Source organism: Paroedura picta, chromosome 5 (assembly GCF_049243985.1).
Source record: "Paroedura picta isolate Pp20150507F chromosome 5, Ppicta_v3.0, whole genome shotgun sequence".
Lineage (NCBI taxonomy): Eukaryota > Metazoa > Chordata > Lepidosauria > Squamata > Gekkonidae > Paroedura > Paroedura picta.
This window is the reverse complement of record NC_135373.1, coordinates 125,050,902-125,068,982: the sequence shown is the minus strand read 5'-3', so window position 1 is coordinate 125,068,982 and position 18,081 is coordinate 125,050,902. Positions and strand designations below refer to the sequence as shown.

The following is an 18,081-nucleotide window of genomic DNA, read 5'->3' as shown; positions in this document are numbered from 1 at the left end:
GGAAGTGGAAGGAGGAGGGGGTGGTCAGGGGTGGGGAACGGAAGGCGATTGGCTGGCTGCTGGACAGACAGGCAAGCTGGTTGGAGGAGGAGGCACTCAGGGGCGGGACAGTCGCCCTGGAAAGTTTTCCTGAATGGGTAGGAGTAAATTAATTTGTAATATATTTAAAAAATTTGTTAAATAGTTATTGGGCAATATGACCGTATATGGTCATGTCGACCTACCCCCCCCCTCCCCCAATGGCCAATGATGGGCTTTGAGTGGGTGGGAAGGAGAGCTTTGCTTCTGAACCATATTCTGCTCAATCACTCCAGTTCTGGAGTTTCTCAAATCCTGAAGAATGCTTCAGGGGTTTTCTCGTCGGTTTAAAGCTTGAGAAATGCTGGGTTAGACTAGGATTTGGGAGACCCGTTTTCGAATCCCTACTCTGTCATGGAAGCTTGCTGGGTGTCTTTGGGCCAGTCATGCGTTCTCAGTCCAACCTAATTTCACGGGGTTGTTGAGAGGATAAATTGGAGAAGAGGCCTCTTAGGTGCCGGGAATCAGAGCTTCTCCAGGATACTTCAGTCACTAAACTTTTAATGGAATCTAGGCCAGGAAATGCAACTCTTTTTTTTTTTAATAGCTAAATTCCTTGCTCGGGCCACGAGGGTTCAGTCAGCCTGTGACAAGATATCTTCTCTAATATGATACAGGCTGCCCTCTCTGGCGACTTCTTTTTCTTCTCCTTATTCCTAGTTGGAATTGATAGATCTGTAGGTCGCGGGATTAGAAAAGGAAGGAAGGAAAGCAAATGTTGTTAGCTACCTTGGGTACCCATTCGGGAGAAAGGTGGGGCCGCCGATCTGTGGTCCCACGGAGTAAATGAAAATAGAGGCTACATAGCATTTTAAAAACAGCATGGCATAGCCCACTCTTGGTCCTGGGGAAAGAGACTGCCAAGAAAGGTTCTGTGACTCGAGGGTGCCTGACGCACGCAGATGGGTTTTTGAATTGCAAACGTTGCACTGATACAAAGTGATTCGGAGTCTAACCTTGAAAATGGTTTGGAAGCTTCATTTAGCCCAGAGTACAGTAGCAAGACAGCTAACTTTGGTGGACATATCATGACGTTTTTGAAAGGTCTTTTCAGGCAGCCTGTTGCTTTCACATTTATATATTTATATTTATATTTATATTTATATTTATATTTATATTTATATTTATATTTATATTTATATTTATATTTATATTTATATTTATATTTATATTTATATTATTTATATTTATATTTATATACCGCCACTCTCAAACGTCTCGTGGTGGTTTACTAGATCAATAAAATATTATTATTATTAATAAATTAATTAATATTAATAAATTCAATTTATTAACTGCCACTTCCGGGTGGCTCGTGGCGATTTACAAAAGTCCAGCTAAAAAATCATTAAAATGGACCATCACAACATCCACAACACAACAATCATAGCAGCAAAATGTCAGAACCCTCAACCCCCCCACACACTCTTTTATGAGAGGGAGGAGAAAGGAGAGACGAGTCAGAAATTATATTCGTTGTTGGCATCAGGGGGACCCCAATTGCTCCTCCTGCACTAACCGAGCTTCAACCATAGACCTGGTGAAAGAGCTCTGTTTTGCAGGCCCTGTGGAAGATGGAAAGGGCCCGCAGTTCATCCGGGAGCTCATTCCACCAGGTTGGGGCCAGGACCGAGAAGGCCCTGGCCCTGGTCGAGGCCAGGCATGCCTCTCTGGGGCTGGAAATGACCAATAAATTCTCACCCGCAGAGCGTAGAGCCCTGCAGGTGAGAATTTAAATAAAATCCCTTAAAATACCCCATTAAAACATAATAGAATAGTAACATGATGTAACAAGATGGAGAACAGTAAAATATCAACCCATTCCCCAGTTCAGCATGGATCAACTCTCTCTCTACCTGGGAGTGAGGAACCTAGTTGGCCTCAATTTAGAGGTCCTCAGGTGGCAACGCTGGGTACCGCTCTGGCCTCAACCACACGCCTGGCGGAAGAGCTCCATCTTGTAGGCCCTGCGGAAAGCTGACAACTCCGGCAGGGCCCTTAGCTCTTCCGGGAGCTCATTCCACCAGGTTAGGGACAGGGCTGAAAAAGCTCTGGTATTGGCCTGTAAAGTCTTGTAGTGCCTTGGACAAGGGTGGCATGCTAGCAGGGGCTCATGGGAATTGTAGTCCATGGACATCTGGAGAGCCACAGTCCGGCCACCCTTGGCCTAGGATATGGGTACTTGAAGGTCCACCTTCCCCCCTGTTGTCCTGGAGGGACACTGCGGTGGTCCTCGGAGGCCTTCCTTTATTTCTCTTGACCTTCTGAGGTGGGAGAAATGGTCACAAGGGAAGGCCTGGGGAAATAAGAACAGGAAAAAACCCTCACCCCTAGACCAGACATTTTCAGACTTTTGTCCATGAAGGGACCCCTGAAATACTTTTCAGGCTTTTAGGAACCCAGGAAATGGTTATATGCTTCAGAAAAGTTGGCACAGAAGTAAGACGCAGGAGAGAACGAACCAATCGATCATTTAACAGGGTTCCGGGGATTTTTTAGGACAAAATTGGAAACCTTCGATAGCATTGAAAAAACCTTTTGTGAAGTATTTTGGAATAGATCAAATGTTTTGTAAGACAAAGTTTTACTAATTTTTTTAAAAAGATGAAATGTGTTCTACAGTATTAGATAATTCTGTGTCTACTCTAGACATATTCATGTTTTCAAAGGTATGTTTACTGTCTACATGTGACTAATTTTATCTACAGTTAATTTGTTAGGATGTCTATGATAGTTGAGCTCTTGAAGGATTTGGTGTTTAAAAGCTGAATCAGATATTCCAGATGTGCTTCTAGGCCTGTATGCATAATTTCAATTTCTTCCTGTCTATCAGATTGCAGAAACCAAGAGATATATGCACAGTAACCAGTTAGTAGCTCTCACTCTCTGTGTTTTGGGTATATTCACAATTGGCTTGCAGAACACTAAGAATTTTTTAAAATTTTCTTTCTTTCTTTCTTTCTTTCTTTCTTTCTTTCTTTCTTTCTTTCTTTCTTTCTTTCTTTCTTTCTTTCTTTCTTTCTTTCTTTCTTTCTTTCTTTCTTTCTTTCTTCCTTTCTTCCTTTCTTCCTTCCTTTCTTCCTTCCTTCCTTCCTTCCTTCCTTCCTTCCTTCCTTCCTTCCTGCCTGCCTGCCTGCCTGCCTGCCTTCCTTCCTGCCTGCCTGCCTGCCTGCCTGCCTGCCTGCCTGCCTGTCTGTCTGTCTTCTATCTATCTATAAAATTGTTCTATGCAAACCAAGTTATAAGGGATGCATATTGATAAAGATTAATCTTACTAAAGAAAAAGTAGTGCATATATTTCATTTTTTTCTGTGAAATCCCCCCTCCATAGCTTCACATGGCTGATACAGAATCATAGAGTTGGAAGGGATCTCGAGGGTCATCTCAATGCACAATGCAGGAGCTCACAACTATCAAGTATCAAGGTCAGGTTTACTTTAATCCATTTGGCACTACTTGAATTCTGGCACAAAACAAAATAATTGCCACAACCTACCTTCAGTAACACAATGAAGATCCTTCTGCCTACAGAAACATTTCTTAAATTCTTTCAAGCCCATAAAATGTCCAGTGGTCTTTCTGAGAAAAGATCCACCTGGCCCCTGCCCACTTTTCAAAAGCACTTTATGAATGCCATGCTGGGTACCATGTTGGGGTCCCCTGTTCTACTCAGACAAGCAGTGGCTGTCTAAGACAGGGGTAGTCAACCTGTGGTCCTCCAGATGTCCATGGACTACAATTCCCATGAGCCCCTGCCAGCATTTGCTGGCAGGGGCTCATGGTAACAGTGGTCCATTAACATCTTTAGGACCACAGGTTGACTATCCCTGGTCTAGGACATAGGCAGAAGTCTTTCAAATCATTTTCTACCTGGTCCTTTCAACTGGAGATACTGGGGATTGAACCAGGGACCTTCTGCATGCCAAGCAGAGGCTCCACCAATAATCTTGTCAATTCCCTTTCTTAGGGATAGGGCCTTCAGAATGGTTGCAGCCCACACCCTCCCACCAGTCATGGGATGCCGTTCCCTTGCAAATATTGCCATTTTCTTAACTGGCCATTCCCCACCATCTTGTCAAGACTTTGGACTTGGCCACATAGCTTTAATTTGTTCTGTTTTGAGTTACGGTTATCTTAGTGCTGCTGCCCTTTTCAGATTGTTCATAGTTTCTCCCTGGTTGACTCCTGTATCTTCTGTCTGAAATTACCTTTTACACGGGTTGTTTTAATTGTATTGTATTGTTACGGAGTGTCTCAGCCACCGATAATGGGCAGGTGGGCCGTGTCCAACCGAGGTGTGATGCTGGCTCCCTGCAGTTAACAATTTGCACATCAGGCGCTAACTCTCCTCTGTTCTTTTCATCTTTAAGTAGTTGGCTTGGTCATGTCCTGGTCGTACCAAATAACTGATTAAATCTTCTCATTGACAGAAGAAGAGGTACTTGTCCCTCAGGGTCACAGTAAGGTCATTAAAGCCACCCCATTGTCATGATTACAATTCCCTGCAGTCGGTCCCCTCCATGCACATCTACCGTAGAAGGCTTTTCTAAAATGACCGCTATTGAATAAATTATATTGCTGACTTTTTGCTCTTGCACAGTCAACAGAATTTATTTTTGTACGGTTTGGAAAATTAGCTAGTATCATGGGCAGGCTTTTCAGTTTAGAAAAGAGATGATTAAGGGGGGGGGGTGATCGACAAGCTAGAGGTTTCTAAAATTATGCATGTGGGGGAGAAAGTTGACCAAGAGAAGTTTTTCTCACTTTTCCAAAATGCTAGAAAGGGCATCCAATGAAGCTGATAGGCAGAAAGTTGAGGACAGAGAAAAGGAAATACTACTTTACACAGAGTGTGATTAAAATGTGGAATTTGCTGCCAGCAGAACATGATAGTCATAGGAATAGGCATCTTTAAAAGGGGATTAGGTAGCTTCACGGAGGATTGGTCTATCAATGGCTACTAGCCATGGCAACTGAGGGGAACCTCCACATTCAGAGGTACTAAACCTTGGAATCCCAGAACCAGGAATCCCAGAACATTGGGGAAGTTCTCCGCATCCATGCCCTGTTGTTTGCTCTTCAAGGGAACTGGTTGGCCACTGAGTGAGACAGGAGGCTGGACTAGATGGACCATTGGTCTGATCCACCACTCCTTCGGGGAACCCTTCCAGGAATGTCAAGAAACCCCGGGATTTCACAAAACCCTGGTTGAGAAAGCCTGTTCTTTAGATTGTCACTTTACACCTTGTGGCTGTTCTGAAGTTAGGTAAGGCAGTAGCTGACTTGGTAATTTGCATCATCATACGTCTAATGGCTTATGTCGTTAGGTTGTAGTTGGAGCTTACAGGTTATCCAGTTGATCATATATTCACATTTAATCATGTAATCATTTAGTCACATGAAGAAGAAGAAGAAGAAGAGTTGGTTCTTATATGCCACTTTTCTCTACCTTTTCTCATTTTAAAACGATATTCAATAATATCAGGGCTCTATCAGCCTCACCCACCTCACAGGGTGTCTGTTGTGGGGAGAGGAAAGGGAAGGCGAATGTCAGCCGCGTTGAGACTCCTTCGGGTAGAGAAAAGCGGCATCTAAGAACCAACTCTTCTTCTTCTTCAGTAATATCAGGCCTCTCTCAGCCTCTCCCACCTCACAGGGTGTCTGCTGTGGGGAGAGAAAAGGAAAAGCGACTGTAAGCCGCTTTCAGTCTCCTTCGGGTACAGAAAACGTGGCATATAAGACCCAACTCTTCTTCTTCTTCTTTTAGATCTTCGGTCACGCATCAGAAGCCCTGCTGGGCAAAACCCACACCTGACCTGGCCCGCACTGCAAACCCACTTGCCAGGCCCCAAGAAAAGTATTGGCAGATGCCAAGTTAAGGCCCCCTGATTTATATCCTCAGGCAGAAGGTCCTAGGACCAGCAATGTGGTCAGTTGGCTAATGGCTCACCTCTAGAAACGGGAGTGCATCCATTTTCCCTTCCTCTTCTTTCGTGTTCGGACTCCAGTTGAAGTTTCGCTAAGAGGTTTTCTTGGAGCCCGTAGCCATTTTCCTTGGGTCCCTGACAGCTGCAGTGATTTCCAACCTCCCTCTCTCTCTCTGCAGCCCTCAGGCTCATTAAATATTAAGCCCAGCCTTCAGGAGCATTATTCGCTCATTAATATTGCATCGTGACCTAAACTGCATTGTTCAAAAACATTTTAGGGCGTTACGCGAGCCTGTCAAACAATATTAACAAACTCGCTGGCGTCGGAAGCCGGCAAGAACCGACAAACGGCCCACGCCGTCCATGTGCGCGGCTTTGTGTGTTTTGGCATGGTGTCGAGCACTTTCCAGTCAGGGGTATTGCCCAGAGTAGCATTCTGCCACAAGACCTTTTGAGAGACAAAGGCGGCCAGATGGGGTGGGTATTTATAGTCGCGGGAACATCTGCTGTACATCATCACAAAATGTAAAGGGATCCTGATATCCCTTTAATACAGGGGTAGTCAAACTGCGGCCCTCCAGATGTCCATGGACTACAATTCCCATGAGCCCCTGCCAGCATCCGCTGGCAGGGGCTCATGGGAATTGTAGTCCATGGACATCTGGAGGGCCGCAGTTTGACTACCCCTGCTTTAATATCTCGGAGCTTCCCACCTTGTTACAGGAAAGCACAGTAGTCGCTAATCTATCTCTGCGTTCACCCCAGAGACTCCCAGAGGATCATCAAGAGCTGCGAACTTGCAGGAGGGCTTTCAACTGTTGTCACTCACTGGGAAATATCCCCACACCAATAAGGTTCTTCCTTGCCCTGCCGGTAGATCAGGGGTAAGTCTTGCACAAGGCGATGTGGGCGGCGACAGATTTTTATTTTTTATTTTTATTAAGACATTGATACTTCTGCGGCTTACCATAAACGTTAAAAACATTTTGAGTCAAAACAAAATAGTGAGCCCCAGGCATCATCCCTCTTAAAAGACATCTTCCGTTCAACCCCCTTCAAAAGGATTAGAAAGATTGATAGAGAATGGCTACTAGCCAGGGCGACTGAGGGGAAACTCCATATTCTGAGGTACTAGTCCTGTAAATCCGAGAGCCAGAATGCAACGTCTGGGGAAGGCCTCTGCTGTGTGAGGCGGGATGCTCGACTGGATGGACAATTGTGTCACGAGCCTTAGGGTGGTCCGACTGACCAGAAGAAACCCCTTCTTAGAGAACTGTTCCATGCACACGTGGCGCAGAGTGGTAAGGCAGCAGACATGCGGTCTGAAAGCTCCTGCCCATGAGGCTGGGAGTTTGATCCCAGCAGCTGGCTCAAGGTTGACTCAGCCTTCCATCCTTCCGAGGTCGGTAAAATGAGCACCCAGCTTGCTGGGGGGTAAACGGTAATGACTGGGGAAGGCACTGGCAAACCACCCCGTATTGAGTCTGCCATGAAAACGCTGGAGGGCGTCACCCCAAGGGTCAGACATGACTTGGTGCTTGCACAGGGGATACCTTTACCTTGACCTTTAAGTGGTGGGATAGCCAGCAGGTAGCTGTTTGGTGACCATACTTGACACACCGGGACATACGGACAGAGGTGATCTTTCAAAGATGTGAAAGTTTGTGAAAGCTTTAAAAATCATAACCAGCACCTTGCATTTAATTCAGAAGCAGACTGGCAGCCAATGTAGCGGTTTCAAAATGGACAACATACGTCCCTTGGTGGCTAGGCACATTGTTGACCAGTGATCTCTGTTTTTTCTCCAGGAACCGCCCCGTATAGAGCACGTTGTAGGAATTAAAACTCACTATTTATTCTTTATTCTACTTGGGCAAAAGTTGTAGGCACGAATATGTACCAGCCTGAGAAGAATAATGTGGCCTTTGACAGCCTCATTGCAAGGTTCTTAGAACTTCTCCTTTGTCCTTCTCCTTTGGACTTTTCACAGCAATTAAAGCTAGGTGTACATCAGAACTTCCCACCCCCACCTCCTTAGCCTTCCAGTATCTTCAGCTGTAATATTGAGTATAGAAAAACCAATATGTTCAGGTAAGTAATGCCGTTACTGGAGTGAATCCTTGCTGGCTGAAAGCTAAATTATTCATTGTGTTAGTTTAGCTAACACGGCTCATGCTGTGTGGGATGGCTTTCAGCGTGGTGTCATACTCTAATTATAGTGTCATTAACGAACAACCTTTCATCAGTTCAATATGGTATCGAGGCCCCCGAGAGCTTGAAATTTGGAATACATTGCGGGTCTTACACAGAAGCAGATCTAAGAGTGGGGCTTCCCCCCCCAGTTTTCAAGCAGAAATCCAAGCTCTAAACATCAGACTGAAGATCACTGTAAATTTTTTTCACTGAATATTTTGATGCATTTGATCATTTAAGATAATTCAGAAGAAGAATCGGGTTTTATACTCTGCTTTTCACTACCAGAAGGAGTCTCAAAGCAGCTTACAATCACCTTCCCTTCCTCTCATTGGATCAGATGTAGGTGGGGCTGAAAGAGCCCTGATATTGCAGCTCTGTGAGAACAGCTCTATCAGGACTGTGACTAGCCCAGGGTAACCCAGCTGGCTGTATGTAGAGGAGCAGGGAATATGACTCATCAGTAAGCTCTTAACCAATACGCCAAGTTAGCTCAACCCAACGAATTAGGAGACCACCTCTTTTAGTAGCAGGTGCTGGGATATATGCCATTTACTTTTATTTCTTAGGGAATGCCAGTAAGAAAGGTGAAGTCTTGTGTCAGTCTCTCATCTGTGTCCCTTTTCTGTATTAATATCATTTGGGTACTCCACAGAATTAATGGGTTTGGCTAGCTGGACCAAAACATGTTACGTTTTTCCCAGCCATCTTTAATCTGCATGGCAAACGGGCGTGGGAACACACCCATAGACATAAAAAGATATACTTTTTTTTTTTTGTAATTCTCTTGGAATTGGCATTTTGAATTCAATTGTGGGGCCCTGAGGTGGATTCCTCAGTCAAGCCCAATCTTGGAAATTCAGCAGAATTGGCCCAGTGAGTATTTGGATGGGAAATCATGAAGGAATTCAACGTTTGCTACAGAGGAGCTGGCAATGGTAAACTACCTCTGTTCTTCTTTTGCCTTGAAAGCTCTGTGGCTTTCCAGACGTCTATGGACCACAATTACCATGATCCCCTGCCATCGTGCATGAGCTGGTAGGAATTCATGGGAATTGTAGTCCATGGACACCTGGAGAACCTATGGCTGTGACTTCAAGTATTTAAAAGGCTGCCATGTAGAGCTATGGTCCCCAACCTTTTTATCACTGGGGTCCACTCAACGCCGGGGACCACTCAAAGCCTTTTACTGAGGCCCGGTGGGGGGGGTAGTTTACTCCTCTACTCTCAACCACGGCCCTAACACTCTCTGATCGCTATGGTAATGTTTAAACATCCCTTCAAAATAAGATACAGACACGGCACAACAATGAAGTGTGTTGTAAAGGGCTGGGGGGGGGATGAAGTAAAGGGCCGGGGGGGGGAGAAGGCGTCCTTCGGGGCCCACCTCCAATTGGTCGAAGGACCACATGTGGTCTGCGGCCCACAGGTTGGGGATCGCTAATGTAGAGGATGGAGCAGAGTTGTTCTCTCTTGCCCCAGAAGGACTGACCAGAACCAATGGGATGAAATTAATGCAAAAAAAAAAATTCTGTCTACACATCTGGAAGAAGTTCCTGACAGAGCGGTTTCTCAATGGAACAGGCTTCCTTGGGAGGTGGCGGGTTCTCCATCTTTGGAGATTTTTAAGCAGAGGTTGGAGAGCCATCTGACGGAGAGGCTGATTCTGTGAAGGTTCAAGGGGGTGGCAGGTGACAGTGGATGAGCGAGAGGGTTGGGAGTGTCCTGCATAGTGCAGGGGGTTGGACTAGATGACCCAGGCGGTCCCTTCCAACTTTATGATTCTTTGATTCTATGATTCTACTCTATGACTTGACAGCACTTCCCATATCCAGTAGCCAGTGATTGCTGTGTCTTTTATATGTGTAGGGCACTTGGTGTCTACTTTAACCTGGATGGCCCAGGCTAGCCCCATCTCATCAGATCTCCAAATCTAAGCAGGGACAGCCTTGGTTAGTCCTGGATGGGAGACTACTGAGGAAGTGTAGGCTTGCTACAGAATGGCAAGCCACCTGAGAACATCTTTTGCCTTGCAAATTCTATTGTGTCCCCATAAGTCAACTGAGAATTTATGTCACTTTCCTCTAGCACCATTTAGTTGCAGGAGCAATATTTCCGTGTTAGCTGCATGTATTTGTCAGATTCCTGGGTTTATTAAAAGAAAATTTTAGAGTTGGTGCATTCGTGTAAATGCCAGTTCTCTCTCTTTGGAAATAGTAAGTCATATCCGTGGATGGGCATTTGGCTGGAGTATACACACAAATGTTCTCTTCCACTTGTGTTGTGTGTAGAACCCCAGTAAAACTCTAGAGACAACTGCTGTCAGTTAATGTTTGCAAGTATTTGTGATCGTGAGGCCACCCTAAGGCCTGTTTGTTTAGTAAGCTCCTTCAAACCTTGGCAATTACATAATGCAAGTGTACCCTCTTTTCATTCAGAGATGTGTTGCTTTTTGCTGAAAGTCTGGCATATCTAAATGAGCTCGGCAAATTTGCACGCAACTCTTTGAGTAAATAGAACTCTGACACCGTCATCACAGCAGGGATGTCCAGCTTCAGAGGAGATGCAAAATGTCAACATTAGCTTGACAATATTTTATCCCAAGGAAGAATCCGAGAGGAAAAGAAACAGTTTCCTTTCTAAGACACCATTGTGTGGTCTTGAATGAAGTTCATTTGTTAATCTGTTCCTCTGATCTTCTGGCTCCCATTTGAACATAAAAGGCATAGGCCTTTGATTTTCTGTTACGAATTTGAGGGTCGTGTCCCGTTCTTCCTCTGATCATCCCCTTTACTTATCTCACTGGGAGAACGATGCTTCTTGTGGTAGTTCCTGTAAAGACTTCGCAAGCAGTAATTCTCAATTCCAGTTGGTTTTTGTGAAGTATGACTAAGTGATATATCAATGGTTTCATGAAACCATGGGGTTTCTTGATAGCCCTGGAAGGGTTTCGCAAATGGATGGGTGTTAGAATGATAGAATCATAGAGTTGGAAGGGGCCATACAGGCCATCTAGTCCAACCCCCTGCTCAACGCAGGATCAGCCCAGAGCATCCTAAAGCATCCAAGAAAAGTGTGCATCCAACCTTTGCTTGAAGACTGCCAGTGAGGGGGAGCTCACCACCTCCTTAGGCAGCCTATTCCACTGCTGAACTACTCTGACTGTGAAATTTTTTTCCCTGATATCTAGCCTATATCGTTGTACTTGAAGTTTAAACCCATTACTGCGTGTCCTGTCCTCTGCAGCCAACGGAAACAGCATCCTGCCCTCCTCCAAGTGACAACCTTTCAAATACTTAAAGAGGGCTATCATGTCCCCTCTCAACCTCCTTTTCTCCAGGCTGAACATGCCCTAGTCCCTCAACCTATCTTCATAGGGCTTCATAGGGTTTCTCAAACCCTGAAGAACGTTTCAGGGTTTCTCAACGGTTAAAAAGTTGAGAAAGGCTGGATATATCTGCTGCAGTTGGCCTGGGAGCGGTGGGATAGAAATCTAATAAATAATTTAACAAGGTACACATGGAATAATTTCCCATTTCCAAATTAAAGAGCAATATGTTGAATAAGCTCTGTGGACTCCCAAAAGGCAAATGAATGGGTTCTAGATCCATTCAAGTCTGAACTCTCCCTAGACCCTAAATTGGCTAAATGGAGGCTTTTGTCCATTGGTCATATTCTGATTACAAGAGTTACTGGAAAAGACAATAATGCTAGGAAAAGTGGAAGGCAGCAAAAGAAGAGAAAGACCTAATATGGGGTAGATTGGCCAATCGGTTTGAAGAAGAAGAAGAGTTGGTTCTTATATGCCGCTTTTCCCTACCCAAAGGAGGCTCAAAGCGGCTTACAGTCGCCTTCCCTTTCCTCTCCCCACAACAGACACCCGGTGAGGTGGGTGAGGCTGAGAGAGCCCTGATATTACTGAAGAAGAAGAAGAGTTGGTTCTTAGATGCCGCTTTTCTCTACCCGAAGGAGTCTCAGAGCGGCTTCCAATTGCCTTCCCTTTCCTCTCCCCACAACAGACACCCTGTGAGGTGGGTGAGGCTGAGAGAGCCCTGATATCACTGCCCAGTCAGAACAGTTTTATCAGTGCCGTGGCGAGCCCAAGGTCACCCAGCAGGCTGCATGTGGGGGAGCGCAGAATCAAACACGGCATGCCGGATTAGAAGTCTGCACTCCCAACCATGACACCAAACTGGCTCTCTTTGCAAGACTGAAGAATGTCTGTTTAATGATAGGATGTTTTGGAGGAAGAAAATTAATTCACAGAGTCACCTCAAGTCGAAAGCAACTTGACGGCACTTAACACCCACACAGAAGTTTTCCATTGAAAACAAATGTTTTCTAAGCTTACAGCTGAATAATTGCCAACTTCTAGTTTACGGTGTTGTGTGAAATCCAGCCTTTTCTGTCTTGTGCTCCATGATTACTCTATCAAAGTTGTGCATCCATTCGGAAAGCTGTGCTTGGCAGAGTTTGGCACCATTCTTAAATGAAGGAGGAAGCCGCTCAGAATTTAGATCCGGTAACTCCTGGGCAAGATGGTTAAGAACAGGTTGTTTTCATAGTCTGGAAGCAGTTTGATGGCACACAACACACCCACCACCACCACCACCACCACCTCAACAACAACGTGTTCTGTAATGATTCATCATCTACTTCAGGCTTCCCAGGCCAAGAGGACGTTGCAGGCCCCCCTCCCCCCTGCCGGGCGCACCAGCGGAGAGCACCTCCTTGGCTTGGGAAGGACTGGTGCCACATTGCAGATACAGTGCCAGGCCATCCCAAACCAAGAGACGTTGCAGGCCCCGCCCCGCTGAGCGCACTGACAGAGAGCATCTCCTTGGGCCAGGAAGCACCTCGTCCCCCTCCCACCCACCCCACGGCCTGATCACTCCCTGGGAGTTGCAGAAGTCCAGTCTAGAGCTGACCGTCGCATGGGTCACTGTGGCTAGGTGTTCCAGGTCCAAGTAGGGCGCTAGTAGTTTGGCTTGACAAAGGTGATAGAATGCCCGAGAGGGAGGCATCAGGGATCACGCCCAGGTTCCTGCCGGAGTGAGCCACCGATAGCTGCGTTCTGTCCAGGCTGGGCAGGCGTGCTTCCTCACTTGGGCCCTTCCTGTCCAGCCACAGGATCTCCATCTTCGAACGGTTGAGCTTCAGGCATCCCTATTTGAGTCACCTCGTCACTACTCCCAGGCAGCTGGCTAATGCTTCTGGGGGAGAGTCAGGGTGGCCATCCATCAGGAAGAAGAGCTTGGTCTCATCTGCATATTGGTGACAGCCCAGCCCAATCTTCCACACCCGTTGAGCAAGAGGGCACATAAAGATATTGAATAGGATTGGAGAGAGAAGTGCTCCATGAGGGACTCTTAAGACGGAAGCTTCTTCCAAGAATGCTGACAGCTGGTCCGCGACAGCCCTTTCAACCACCTTCCCCAGAAACACTGTGAGATGGGACGATACTTAATAGGTTGTCGCAGGTACAGAGATAGTTTTTTGAGCCGCGGGCGAAGCTCTGCCTCTTTTAACCCCCCAGGAGGTCTCCTGTTGAGAGGCAAGGTTTATTATCTCCCAGAGGGGGGCACTATTCTATTATCGGTTGTTATTAGCAGCCCTGATGGACATGGGTCTGGTGGGCATGTGGTTGGCTTCGCTGCCTTTAGCATCTTGTCCACTTCAGTCAGTGTGAATCATCTGAAGTTACTCAGGGTATTCTCCAAAGACGGCCAAGGGGCCTCTAGTTCACTTTCTGTGCCTAAGGCTGGAGGGAGGTCATGGCGGAGTGTTAAGATTTTGAAGTTGATAGCATCTGGACACCTTGACTTCTCCGGGGAATCTAGAATCGTTCGCTTAGCTTGGCGTTAGCTTGTGAGTGTCAAACTGCGCATCCCAATTGTTCTTTATTGCTAAATGATCTCTTGTATGACCGATCAGGGGTTATTTACTGCACCAAAACGGATAAACTAACAAAGCAAATGCAGCCTTTCCTGTCCGCCCCTCCTTTTTAAATCCCGGAAGTTTACTCTCTTGGGTTATTTTTTCTGGCCTCAGATTAGCGTGAGGTGCGTTGGTCTTCCCGTTTTCTGCATCATCGATCGTGAAACAGATTCTATTTGGTTAGGATCGTTTGCTAGGCTTCCTGGGAAATCTCTCTTAATGGAATTTGGGCCATGTCTGCATAATCTAGCTTTCTGCTTGACTAATTGAAGACGCTGCTTAATATACTTGATAAAAAATCCCCTTAGGTTCGTATTCCAGGGGGCTTGTATGCGAAGCACAAAGGCAATTACAATTGTTATTGTCTATGTGCCATTCTCCCCCTACCCATTTCCTTGGGGAAGAATATGAAGCTCGGTTATGGGAAAGGGGGGGCCGTGTTACCTTTCACAAAGTGACCCTAGACTTGACGATTTGCTCTCCGAAGTCGTCTCGGAAACTCACGGAAGCGGTGAAAACTCTAAAACCTCGCTCCTTCCGCAATTTCCAAAGCGTGTTTGAAGAGTCGTATTTGATATTCTGTCACCGGCGGCCAACTTTTAGATGTTGACTTTGTGCTCAGCATGTGAACACATATAAAGCAGGTGTGTTTTATTAGCTACATTATTTAATACATATTTTAATGCCTGTATGAAATGTGCTGGGTTGAAGCTGCGAGTACTTTCTTAATGATTTCATTAGTCGGGAACAGCTTTTTTGAAGCTGTCTGCTTAACTGGCGTTCGGTTCTTTGTGACAAGGGCAAGCCTTACAAGGCAGAGCAATAGGATGAAGGTCCCAAGACACAAAGCGGAGGAAGGTAGATACCAATATTGCAGGACGGTTGGGATAATGGTTTTGAGCTGGGGAGACACACATTCAAATCTCCACTCAGAAGAAGAAGAGTTCGTTCTTATATGCCACTTTTCTCTACCTGAAGGAGTTTCAAACCAGCTTATGGTCGCTTTCCCTTTCCTCTCCCCACAACAGACACCCTGTGGGGTGGGTGAGGCTGAGAGAGCCCTGATATCGCTGCTCGGTCAGAACAGTTTTATCAGTGCAGTGGCGAGCCCAAGGTCACCCAGCTTATTTTTGATGTGCAATTGAAGGCGTTTTCATAATGTATTTCATCTTTCTAAGATAAAGGGTTTTTATAACGATCATTTTATATCTCAGCGTAGCATCGATAATTTGAAATCGCATCAGCTGTGAGAGACTCCAGTGTTTTATGCATATAATAAAATCTGGCATTCATACTTTGGAAAAGCATCTAAGTTGGTAATTAGGTGTCCCTCACAGAATTGTTGGGCATCTTATGGTGTTAGCTATTGGACACCAGTCCTACCACACATCCCAGTATGTTCGCTTAACTGGGATAAACGACGTATGGCTCTCCTCCAAACTTCCCATGTGATTCGGCTGCAGTTGACGTGGCCCGTCACTGGTACACATCTTGAATATATAGTTATATGCTCCAAAATGGAAAAGTTTGACACTAGATATAATAGTGATCTGGCTGGTGAAGGTGGCTGAGTTTCCAGAGAAGTATAAACTTACTTCTTTGATTAATGAAAAGACAATATCTACATCCATGTCATGAACCCCAATTTGTGCCAGCTAAGTTTAGTTTCTACCAGCCTGGCAGACACAGGGTCGTAAACCTGTAAATCTGTCCTCAGGCTCCAAGCCTCCCTTCTTTTCCCAGCAGGAGTTTTCCACTGTTGATGTATCAATCTCACTAAAATTAGATTAGATTCCTAGCCATCTGGCTTCCTGTGAACCCCGGCACCTTTGGTGCCCTCTTGCTCTCCCGCCAAAATGCCTTTGTACCCCTCCCTTATGGAAAGGACTCTATATCTGTCCTGTATTGCCCATTGCTCTTTGTTATTATCAAGATCTTTGCTTAGGAAGATCTTGGTTTGCTTCAGCGTTCTGTGGACTCTGTTTAATAAAGCTCTCTTTGGATTCTCAACTGCCTGTTGGATCTCGGATGTGTCTTTATCACGGACTCTTTATCAGGCTCAGCCTGATTCCTGACAATCCATTACTAACTGGGAACTTAGAATCCTAGAACCATAGAGTTGGAAGGGGCCATACAGGCCATCTAGTCCAACCCCCTGCTCAACGCAGAATTAGCCCTAAGCATCCTAAAGCATCCAAGAAAAGTGTGTATCCAACCTTTGCTTGAAGACTTCCAGTGAGGGGGAGCTCACCACCTCCTTAGGCAGCCTATTCCACTGCTGAACTACTCTGACTGTGAAAAACTTTTTCCTGATATCTAGCCTATATCGTTGTACTTGAAGTTTAAACCCATTACTGCGTGTCCTCTCCTCTGCAGCCAGCAGAAACAGCATCCTGCCCTCCTCCAAGTGACAACCTTTCAAATACTTAAAGAGGGCTATCATGTCCCCTCTCAACCTCCTTTTCTCCAGGCTGAACATTCCCAAGTCCCTCAACCTATCTTCATAGGGCTTGGTCCCTTGGCCCCAGATCATCTTCGTCGCTCTCCTCTATACCCTTTCAATTTTATCTACGTCCTTCTTGAAGTGAGGCCTCCAGAACTGCACACAGTACTCCAGGTGTGGTCTGACCAGTGCCGTATACAATGGGACTATGACATCTTGTGATTTTGATGTGATGCCTCTGTTGATACAGCCCAAAATAGCATTTGCCTTTTTTACCGCTGCATCACACTGCCTCCTCATGTTTAGTTTACAATCCACAAGTACCCCAAGGTCTCGTTCACACACAGTGCTACCTAGAAGCGTATCCCCCATCCAGTAGGCATGCTTTTCATTTTTCTGACCCAGATGCAGAACTTTACACTTATCTTTATTAAATTGCATCTTGTTCTCATTTGCCCATTTTTCCATTGTGTTCAGATCTCGTTGAACTCTGTCTCTATTTTCCGGAGTATTTGCCAGTCCTCCCAATTTGGTGTCATCTGCAAACTTGATGAGTAGTCCCTCCACCCCCTCATCTAGATCATTAATAAATATGTTAAAAAGTACCGGGCCGAGCACTGAGCCCTGAGGTACCCCGCTACTCACCTCTCTCCAGTCTGATGAAACACCATTGACAACAACTCTTTGAGTGCGGTTCTCTAACCAATTCCCTATCCACCTAACGATCTGAAAATCCAGATTGCAGTCCTTCAACTTATCCATCACCTTCCAACTTCTATGGACTTTTTGCACGAAAAGGAAAAAAAATGGACTCATGATCTGTGGGTATGACGATTAAGGGAAAAAAGAAAAGATTTAGAGAACAGAAAAAAGAGGTCTTGGTTATCATCACAAAGTCAGTGATAAGTTTGTAACTTTACGGATATTTGTTGTAGATAAAATTGGAAATCTTTCCTTTATACATCTGCTCCTTTCCTTTTTCCCTTTAGTGCTGTACTTTTCTCCGGAAAAAAAATGCAATAAAAATAATGGCTCAGCTCTGTGTCTCTTCTCCCTCCCCTGCAGATTAAAACAAGATGAAAGGCATGCCCGTGATGAAATTAGTAAAGTCCTTGAGCGAGAGCGGGCCGCCTCCAACGAGCATTTGGCCAGGGCCCTTTTCAGAGAGAGAACTGCAAATGAAGAGGAGCGCCTGAAAGCACAAATGCTGGTAAGTGCTGTGGACGTTTTTCAAGCCTGCAAGGCCAAAAGCAGACGGGGCTGATCCACAGGAGGGTGAGGTGAGCATCCATTGGGCCCATGATGCACGGAGTGGAAGGTCCGCATTCGGGGTGGAATGGTGGCGGCTAAAATCACCAATTATGCACGCTGCAGGCGGCAACCAGGCGCAGAGTCAACGTATGCCGCCGAAAAAGCTGCGTTAGCGAGATGCGGAAGAAAGTGGAGCTTCCTGGGGCCAGGGCGCAACCAGAAGCAGCTCCAGAGTAGCCGCGTGCATAATCG

At 45.8% G+C, this 18,081-nt stretch overlaps 1 protein-coding gene across 1 annotated transcript in view; it reads left to right on the top strand.

Moving 5' to 3' along the window:
• The window catches only part of CHCHD3 (coiled-coil-helix-coiled-coil-helix domain containing 3), a 273,988-nt gene that overhangs the window by 75,061 nt on the left and 180,846 nt on the right, over positions 1-18,081 (top strand). Inside the window, exon 4 of the mRNA XM_077340353.1 lies at positions 17,644-17,788. Coding sequence (XP_077196468.1) covers positions 17,644-17,788 — 145 coding nt within the window. The remainder of the gene's footprint in view (positions 1-17,643; positions 17,789-18,081) is intronic.